This window comes from Umbelopsis ramanniana (assembly GCF_025399195.1).
Source record: "Umbelopsis ramanniana AG unplaced genomic scaffold K450scaffold_76, whole genome shotgun sequence".
Lineage (NCBI taxonomy): Eukaryota > Fungi > Mucoromycota > Umbelopsidomycetes > Umbelopsidales > Umbelopsidaceae > Umbelopsis > Umbelopsis ramanniana.
This window is the reverse complement of record NW_026252162.1, coordinates 78,668-88,390: the sequence shown is the minus strand read 5'-3', so window position 1 is coordinate 88,390 and position 9,723 is coordinate 78,668. Positions and strand designations below refer to the sequence as shown.

The 9,723-nt window shown below is 41.8% G+C and overlaps 3 protein-coding genes across 3 annotated transcripts; all 3 read left to right on the top strand.

Moving 5' to 3' along the window:
• The first annotated feature begins 24 nt into the window (after nt 1–24).
• On the top strand, nt 25–353 carry K450DRAFT_259723 (uncharacterized protein). Its single transcript, XM_051592040.1, has one exon. It carries the CDS (start codon nt 75–77, stop codon nt 282–284), a length of 210 nt encoding a protein of 69 aa, XP_051440900.1. The 5' UTR covers nt 25–74; the 3' UTR covers nt 285–353.
• On the top strand, nt 330–1,147 carry K450DRAFT_259721 (uncharacterized protein). Its single transcript, XM_051592039.1, has 4 exons — nt 330–359; nt 433–687; nt 753–884; nt 944–1,147. Exons 2-4 carry the CDS (start codon nt 615–617, stop codon nt 997–999), a joined length of 261 nt encoding a protein of 86 aa, XP_051440899.1. The 5' UTR covers nt 330–359; nt 433–614; the 3' UTR covers nt 1,000–1,147.
• A 973-nt stretch (nt 1,148–2,120) lies between these two features.
• K450DRAFT_259715 (uncharacterized protein) lies at nt 2,121–2,770 on the top strand. The gene is made up of 3 exons (XM_051592038.1): nt 2,121–2,278; nt 2,343–2,649; nt 2,713–2,770. The coding sequence occupies exons 1-2, from the start codon at nt 2,214–2,216 to the stop codon at nt 2,542–2,544; spliced, it is 267 nt and encodes an 88-aa protein (XP_051440898.1). The 5' UTR covers nt 2,121–2,213; the 3' UTR covers nt 2,545–2,649; nt 2,713–2,770.
• The last annotated feature ends 6,953 nt before the right edge of the window (nt 2,771–9,723 follow it).

The window sequence follows — 9,723 nt, the reverse complement described above, 5'->3', positions numbered from 1 at the left end:
CAACATGTCCGTGGACAACAAATTTTAGAGACCATGTTCGCCTAGTACGGAAAAGTAACCACATCTGAGGACGAATGGAGCCACACTACAGTTGTGTTAGGAACGACACGCAACTGTTAGTTGGCGGAATGAGGACGAGGATGTGGTGGCCTCCCTCCCAAACAAAAGAAAGATCACAAAAAATTAAGTTAGAAGTTGACCCTCCCAGGCCACAAAGGCGAACATGCTGGCGTGGCATAGAGATCTGGGATACATTAGATAGAAAATTTTTATTATTTATATGACTGAGAATAAAAGCGTGGCTCTAGAGCCTATAACCACATCCTCGTCCTCATTCCGCCAACTAACAGTATTTGGCTGTATGTGCTAGCTCACCCCAAGCGAACGTTCTTTTTCACAAGCTCGATTATTTATCCCATATCTGCGAAATAGGTTGAAGCCCGACTTATTTCGTACCACTAGGCGTGCATTGCATCCTTAGTGATGGCGATGTCATCAATCGCGATGTGAATCTTTTTTCTAGTGTTATAACCAAATAACACGACCGAAGCAAGGTTGTCAAGTCCAGCTCGTCCAAAAGAATGCTCTAGTGAGAGATACTACTCCCTTGTTTTATGGAGGATTGCCGATGGGGAAAGAACTTGAAGAGTAAAGATGCTTTGAAAAGTTATCTACGACGACTAAATAGTATGTTTCCAGCTTGAAGAATAGGGCGCATGAAGAAACTAAACTTTTTTACAATTCGGATATAGATTTGAAAATACCTATGGATATATTTGGAGCTAAAGTGTTTGGGCGACGTTTCCTGGTCTGCATCTTTCCAGATTGCCAGTTTCCAAATCATACTGTCGAGGAGTATCAGACTCACCTGATAAACGACCATTGTAAGTGGTTAATATATTTCAACAATATTAGGTCTTATAATGACAATGGTTTTTCAAAGCTCCGGTGTTAGGTCAGACCCTCGACAATATCAATGACAATACTGAAGCAGAATAGGGAGAAGAAGATCCCGTAAATGCGCCCTCCGCAGATGAAGAATTTTTCGAAGTGTACATTACTTCCTTGTCACGATGATGCGTAAACGAGCTAAAAGAAAAACATGAACAAGATATGGTAGAACTCCTTACGGTCGAATTCCCTTCCCCAAAGAGGCGTCTGCCAGGAGAAAGAAACCCCACTACTCCAGCGCCGGCCAAACTTAATGAGCAAGTCCTTCAGAATGCGATTTGCCGAGCCTTTGAAAACAAACTAAGGAAATCTATGTTTGGAGAAGAGTACATTGTCGCCTTTGAAAAAATGACTCCCGAAGAGAAGTGGACTCTGTCGGCCGGCAAAGTTGTTGAAGATGAACTTTTCGAATTTGGAAAGAAGTGTAATTTTGAACAGTAAGTGCATGTTGAATGTATTTTCAAGTTGAAGGCTCTTGGTAATTGATGTGACTTCCAAGTCCATTCCACTCGTATTGACGTATCGTTTATCAATATCAGGTCTGTCACAACTGCCACCGCCGACCTCTGGAGAAGTGGCAAACTCCGCAAGGCTCTCAATTCCATGGCATCCTAGACTGCAAAAACTGTGGTATGCTATGGAACAGAGATGTCAACGCGGCAAAATACATGCTTTGGATTGCATCATGTCTTTGGGAGGGCGAAGACCGACCCGCATGCTTCCAAAAAAGCCAACAACCAACATCACCGTAGTGAACACGGGTTCTTGCTTGCAAGATTTGGATCTTTTAAGCTATCATGTTTAAAAATCCATTCAGTCTGGATACTGGATATCAGAGATAAAATTACACAATAGAAGGCCACTTTACCAAAGTGGAGCTTAAAGGGGTCGATTCTTTCCCGCCAGTGACCCTCCCAGATGATGTTCCTGACGATATAACCAAGTATTTGGCATCATTAAGTGCAGTAAGTTGAATTTCACCTCAAGCAAGTAAGTACAATGTCAAACGCATTCTAACTACTGTCGCCTGGTTGGCATACTAGAAAACGACAGCTGGTCTCGAAAACAAGGTGCAAAATGCCCTTGGAGCGAATTTCAGTCGTGACAAGGATTTTGATCCTGACCGGGTGCTTGACCTCATGAACATGATGTATGTAACATAGGTTACGATTGCTGATAAACAATGGAGCTAACTTTTGGGTTATAGGATACGTGAATACGAATCAGGCAATTTGGAAGCATCACATCATGAACTCTGGTATATGCTTCGCATATGGGGTATGGTGGATAGGGTGTTTGATAATATTCCCGGTCTGGAAACAGTCAGGTTTGTGAAACGTGTTTACAAAGGGATATCGAAATCCGTTGTTAAAATTGAATTGTTATTCTAGAGGAGATGCAGCCAGCATGAACACGTCCATTCGAAAGTATGAAAACTGCATCATTTCCTCTATCACCAGAATGAAGAGAAAAATAATGGGCAGACGTGGTGACCTGATATTGCAGAAGGGCATAGCAGACTATGGCTGCACCGAAGCAAATGGAATTTTGATGGCCCAAACGGAAGCTGGAGAATGCTGGGAAGTGACTTGAAGACACCAAAGATGCTAAAAGACATGTTGAATCATCTTGCCTCAATGTGTCAACAAGAGGAAGCACGAGTTCTAAGATTAAGGGCAGTTGGCTATATTCATTCAGGTAGGATTTTGTTGGTTAAACCACTTCAAAGAAGTTCACATCGATATTGACCCGACAATTTAGGATTGTCGATGGAGATCCTCGTCATGGATGCTCCTAAAGGCTACATCACTAGACTGACAAGATCCAAGCAATACGATATGCCATAGCAAGTCTCCAACGTAAGCCCAAGTCATCTGCCCCTACTTTCCGTTTTACTATCTACAAAGGTACAGTGTGGTTCAAATTGTATGACTTGATAAGAGAGGATGATGCAACTTACTTGAAACTCACTTGATACTTGTAGCTGTTGATATCGAACGTCATTGAAAAGGTCGACATTCGTTCACAGCATTCAGAAGAACCAGAAAACAGGTTGAAAATGCATTCCAAAGATAAGGATCGCCGGAGCGGCCAAATATCAGAAGAAAATTACTGCCGTCCTGTCATCGCACTCCCGTTAAAAAGCGAGCCTATGCCTTCTTCAAAGTTAGAAATCTATGCCATCAAGTATATCAATTGCATCGCGAACACTGTCTGGTTAAATTTCATCAATCAGTAGCTATTTGTTTCAAGTAATAAAGTACATTCTATGCACAAGTATCTATGGACGAGTACACCTATACAGGAGATTGGGCCAGCTTTGCGAGTGGAGCCGTTAGAAAAGGTTCACGACCTCAAGAAACACGACGGCACGTTCAACTACACCAGCCATAGCGTGGTCTAAGGTGTTACTTGCAGTAACAATCCAGCCGGTGGAACCGCCTCTGCATACTGTCAGTGGGAACCATATATCGACATAGGGTATATTTATAGAGAAAGACCCAACGTTTTGAACGATTCCAACCGTGTTCGTAGATATGACAACACCATCATTGCAAGCGTTCCGCATGATTTAATGGTGCTCCACAGCAGATATTCATCAGGCTAGTTCACGTAGCTTTTTCATTATTACTTTATTCAACGATAAAATATCATTCAATTTGAGCATATTTGGAGGATTTTACAATGTTAGAAAGGTTGATTACCACAAAGCTTAACGAAAATGTCAGTGCAATGGGCTTCAGTGTTGCGTTATAATCTCCAAGTAGTGGCTCCAGTATCAAATATAGAGTGATATATGCTCCAAAGCATATCTGAGCTATTTGTTCTTTGAAATTCATGATTCCACTATAGTTGAGTTGTAAAAGGCTCTGATAAAATACAAGAAAAGCGTCCTAGTGCGTGCCCTGTGGGTGGAATAAGAGGAAGAGGAAGTGGTAAAAGAGAGCATACGGATCAGGTACCAGACATTTCGTTGATTTCGACCCCCGCTGTTCAGGTGATGTAAATCAGTAAGCTATCAAACACAAAGGTATCATCAAAAGCTAAACTTTTACAAAGATCGCTATAGGACGAAGCTTTTTCGCAATTCCCACGAATGATCTGTCATCATGTCTTACAAGCAATGAAAGCATTGGACGCCTTTTAGGATTAAAAGCCCTAGTAATAGCATCAAGCTTAGAAGCGTAAAGAAAATATAAGCCCAACCTACAGCTTTGCAGCGAAGCCGGCGATATTCCAGTTTTTAAAACTACGTAAATACTAGCGTTTCATTGTACTTAATTGTTTAGATGAATCGCTTGCTGTGGAGAAAACCCATGTTTTCCTATTTTTTGAGCGGAAGTCCAAGCCAAAATAAAATAAAATGAAGTGCCTCTTCATGCCAGCCACACAAAAGGGAGGGGAAGGGAAGAGTGAGACGGACCTGGTGGCTGTCTCCGAACATCAGTCCAAGTATTGATTCTATACGAAATTGCTATTTAGAATTTGACATTTTCAAGCTCATTCTCTATTAGGCACTGCGGTATTAACAAAATGTCAAGAGAAAAAGTTTGGACTGCAAAAGGTACTGCTACCCAGTAGAAAGAAAATCCCATTACCAGGATAACGTTGAAAGACTTCATTTCAGATTTCCTTTAGGATTGCTTAATTAATTTTCTGGCCGGTATAGCATTTTGCTAAGTTTGGGAAAGGCAGACTTATACTTAGTGACATGGCCAATTCCGTTATGCTTCCTTTCTTACATGGAGTTTATAGGCGGGTGTCAACAATAATACTTTTATAAACATCGGCACATGTCATAGAAGTGGGAGCAATGTATAAGGCGCATAAGATAAAAAAGAAAAAGCTAAAGTATGTTTAATCACTTCTTACTTTTATAAATGATGGTGCTTTACAAAAGAAATACTGTAGGAAGGACTAAATTATCGACAATCGGGAAAGACGCTGTGTTTCTCGTTGTCCGAGCCTTGGTCCTCCCAGCATCGGAGCAAACATCGCTCGGGCCATATTGTAGTTAGCTGGCTGATCTGTCACGGCATCGCCTGTCATGATGGGAATGAAGCCTCCGGGCCAGGGATGAAGCTCACCTTTGCACAGTATTTTATACTGATCACCAACAGTTAAAATAACCTCATTTAGATACGGGCTAATGTTAATGGCGCCAAAGGTTCTCACCGCATTCTGGACTACACGAGCCGGTGCATGGCCTAAAGCGGTGTCTCCAGTAAGTAAATAGTACATAGCTGTTGGAACAGCCTCTAGCATATTCCCAGTGGGAACATTTTCATACATTGCCATATGACACATCCGTAGAGCCAGATCCAACGTATTTGATGATTTCAATTGTGCTCTCAGATGAGGCAACGCCATCATTTCAAGGGTTACTTTGGACCCAATGATGCTCCAAAGAAGATCCTCATGATCCATCCAAGCTTTGATATCACTAAGAATTTCACGTACGTAAGGGCAATCTACATGATGCGATACAAGCAAAATTGCTGATAGGAAATGTGTTGTATCGGCGTTACAAACATTTCTACGCACGCTTGGCTCTCTGTGGCGACAAAAATGTACGTGTCTTATCAACAAAAGAGCTCGGCAGTACAGTGCATCGGCAATTTCTAGCATGATGCTACGTCCATCATAATCTTCTGTTCTATGGAACATCCTACTGATCCTTGTATCAAGATCAGCATAGCTGCGATACACATCATGCATTTCAATCACGTTTTCTTGTTTTGGCTTATAAACTTTAAATTTTCTTCCATGATACGTGATGGTGTCGCTCTTCGCCAGTAAGCTATAAGTAACGAAGTCACGTGAATGCATTGAATCCGCCTGGACATATTCGCCAATTTGACCAACAATGGCTCCAAGACTTGTAGCAGAAAGCAGTTCATAATAAACATCAGGATGGGAAGAGTTTGCGGAAGTACCGGTACTTAGCTTGCCTGCTGCACAGCAACAAATAATGAAGCTCAAAAAGCCTCCCAATAGTGAACCATCTTCGCTTGCAACGAGAGCTCCTGTCGAAAATATAGCTAACATGGCTGAGACGCAAAAAAGCAAAAGCGACATAATAGCTTTCTTGATACAAACCCATTGCCAGGTGTATGTTGCATGACCGTACAAAGAATAAGCCGTTACAGCACTTATCGCGGTAAATTTTTGCCAAGTGATTGTAGATTGAAGCCTGCCATTCTGAAATTCGATAAACGTCATATCCTCTCTTCCAGAAGCCATAAAGACAGCTATTTTCTCATGTGAAAAGTCATCATCGTTTTTCAGTACACTTTCTACAGAAGCTGTCGCTAGCCAAGTAGCCAACAAACGTGCTGCTTCTGATGCAAGACCGGTGACGCTGACAGTGAGCGCCCATTTCCATTCATGACTTTCCAGAAATGATAAGAAATATATGATGAATGATCCAGAAATGATGGCAATAACCGGTAGAGAATCTATAGCTGACTCCCTCAGCCTATCGATTGGCGTAATAATATCATCGGAACTGTCATCTGTAAACTCCCATCGACGCTGTTCACTACGGCCACGATCTTTGCGCATTCTCCACAGCCATACTGCGCTAGAAATCGAAGATAACGGTCCATCGCATAAGGCATCAAGTGGCGGGCGTCCACCGTCACTAGAGCAGAGAACTCCGAAACTTGTCACGACTGCATTTTGAGCAAGCTGGCTGTATACAGCAGGGATAGTTTTTTTTAGGTCAAACTCGCTTATAGCGTCAGCTCCTGGTACCGTAAGTATAAGACTGGCCAGGGATGCCAGTTTGAAATCTTTTAACAAAGCTTGAGTATGAAGTACAATAGACCTGTCGATAGCTTCACCCCTTTTGATGGCGTACAGCATGATAAAGTAATGAAATATGCATCCTGGATACCATACGTTTAGTTGCGACAACCTATTGATTATGCTAATTCCATAAAGCTGCTCAACAGTGTACATAACCTTCCAAACAATGGCGCAGTTTATGAATTGCTGGCGATAGCCATCCATAGTCCTTGCTACTTTTTTTGGTGCCTTGTAAGCAGCAATAAGCTCCGAGTTTATACAACCCGTCTTCACTTGAATATCTACAGCCGTATCTTCGTTGTTATCCATGCTCATGATTGTGGTATCAGCATAAATCGAATTATGCGGATAGCTAATAAGTCGCTTGATCATTAGAAAATATGAAAAAAATTATAACGAAGTACTGAAGTATGATTTTTTAAAAGGGCAAGTAAAAGCAGAAAGGCGAAAGAGATGCTTTGAATCACATGCGAAGAAGGATTAAAGACTTTCTTTACGTGATAATATGAGAACCAATATTGCGCAGTTATAGGCTTCCGTAGATTGCAAGCCCTCAACATGACTGAATATACACCCCCATTGTATTCAAGAATTGTTATCTCAACTTTAGCTATCGCATACCTTCAGTTCGTTCAATAGTGTACTTGACCCCTTCAATAGCGTAAATTATTCGCACCGGAGCTGGTCCGAGATATGTCCAAATACCGCAATTCAGATGACCGTCAACAAAACCCAAAATAACCTACACGACGTTGCAGCATTGAAAAAGTTTTACTTCAAGTTGTTAAGTACTGAGTCATCTGGCGAGGCAGATCTTTGAACTGATTTCAATCGTTCATTCCCGTTCCCGAATCTTATCAATCCTTCCCGTAGTACTCAGAATACGTCAGACTGTCGCAGAGTTGGACCTGGTAGTTTGGTTTTGAGATATAATTTCTATGTCTTTGGTTCACTGAAATATAGAAGATTATGAATAAGTAAATTTGAAGTCTCACTAGGGACCAATGGACTCCAGCGAAATGGTTAACGCTTGACAAATGTGCCTATTGATTCATTTGATTGCTACAATCCTAATTAATCGAATGGTGATTTCTATCTTGTTGAAAAAAATAGCAAGCTTATAGAATGGCATACAATGTACAGGGTTTTCCTAATAATATCAACGCTGAATATGCAGTGTCGTCTTTGATGGCGAGTTGTCAGTCTCTTCGATGTTCGTCCTTGTGAAATCCTGGTAGCTTGGACCCAAAAATGAATTTAGCTAAAGTATAGTAACGTGGCTAATGTATTTGTGATAACGAAGATGGTACTGGGATAAATCCCCCCGGCCAGTCATGCAGCTTGCCATGACAGAATATCTCGTATCCTTCTATATGAATCGTAACTCGATCAAGTGATAGCACCATATTGACAGCCCCATATTGGCGAATAGCGAGTTCTACCATGCGGGCCGTCGAGCTACCTAATGCGGTACTACCAGTAAGTAAATAGTACAAAGCTGTTGGAACCGCCTCTAACATATCGCCCGAGTGAATACTTTCGTACATCGCCATGTGACAAACTCGAAGAGCGAGGTCTAAGGTATTGGATGTTGATTCTAGTTGTTTGCGAAGAGGCGGTAACACCATCATATCGAGGGTCATGTTGGTCCCGATGATGCTCCAAAGCAGGTCCTCATGCTGCATCCAATCTTTGATACCCTTCAAAATATCAGAGACATCACTGCAATGTGCATGTCCCGATGCAAGCAAAACTGCTGACATCAAACGAGAAGAGTCAACGTTACATTTCGAGCCCAATCGTCGAGGTTTACCTTGGTTGCAAACATGCGCATGCTTGATCATCAGAAGCGCTCTACAATATAGAGCGTCTGCTATCTCAAGCAAAGGGCTAAGTTCTGTATCTCTGTCTCTCCAATGCATAATCAGCTTTGAGACCGGTTGGGAGGCGCCTGTTAAATAGTAAAAAACTTCGTGCATATTGATTTTCGATCCTGGCCAAACGTTGAAAGTCTGCAAAGTCTCATTTTGTAAGGTGACTGTACCGGGGTGTTCTATCAAACTTTTCATTATTAAGCTTTCTGCATTTTCTGCCAATCGATGGGCTGTAAAAGGAGCAAAAGTATTTAATATGACATCTTTCAGTAGTGTGGCTGAGATATGTTCAGTATAAACATCTCGCAAGTCCGATTCACTTGTATGGGCTATCCTGAAAAAGCCGCTTGCGCTCAGACAAAGTAAAATGCCAAGGGAGGCAGCTTCCATGGAAGTATCTCCACTGCAAATGAGCGCTCCTGTTGATAATACTATTAATGATGCCGCTGTACAGAAAATAAGTACAGATACCATCGCTTTAGGGCTTGTCCAACACCAGGTGAAAGAATATACTCCATAGATTGAACTTGGTACAGTTTTTCTACCATTCGTAAAATCAGAAAATAGACGTAGAGGTCGAAGAACAGAATTGGGACGCCATACAACAAAAGGTTGGGAATCAAGATCATTCGAAGACTCTGGATAAAGATGAAGTCTCTTGTTTTCTTCAAAGGAAGGTTTGGTCTTCATGGAGCTAATTGTAAGCCACGTTGCTAATAGGCGTAAAATTTCAGATATGATCCCAAAAATGCTTATGAGTAAAGCCCATTTCCGTTTACGATCATCACCCAGTGAAAGTAGAAAGTATACTACGAAAGATGAAAGTGTTAGGGCAATTCCAGGGATTGCGGAAAGAAGTCGCTGTCTTAGGGCGAGCTTAGGATCGAAATTTTCAGGAATCTCAATCAAAATTTGGTGGATCTTGCCGTTGGATTTGCTTCCACGATTCGCCCAAAGCCAGTATGCACAAGATACGGAAGACAAAGGACCATCAGCAAGGGAGTCAATAGGACGCTGGCGAGTAGCTCTGGTGAGGAGTACTGCAAAACATGCAACAACGGCTCCTTGTGCTAGCTGACCAAAAACT

Excerpts from the sequence above, each read along its gene's own strand:
- K450DRAFT_259723 (XM_051592040.1), top strand. The coding sequence starts at position 75 with ATGGAGCCACACTACAGTTGTGTTAGGAACGACACGCAACTGTTAGTT.
- K450DRAFT_259721 (XM_051592039.1), top strand. The coding sequence starts at position 615 with ATGGAGGATTGCCGATGGGGAAAGAACTTGAAGAGTAAAGATGCTTTG. Across the intron at positions 688-752 it reads TTATCTACGACGACTAAATA|ATTTGAAAATACCTATGGAT; the intron begins GTATGTTTCCAG and ends ATTCGGATATAG. Across the intron at positions 885-943 it reads TCACCTGATAAACGACCATT|CTCCGGTGTTAGGTCAGACC; the intron begins GTAAGTGGTTAA and ends GGTTTTTCAAAG.
- K450DRAFT_259715 (XM_051592038.1), top strand. The coding sequence starts at position 2,214 with ATGCTTCGCATATGGGGTATGGTGGATAGGGTGTTTGATAATATTCCC. Across the intron at positions 2,279-2,342 it reads CCCGGTCTGGAAACAGTCAG|AGGAGATGCAGCCAGCATGA; the intron begins GTTTGTGAAACG and ends TTGTTATTCTAG.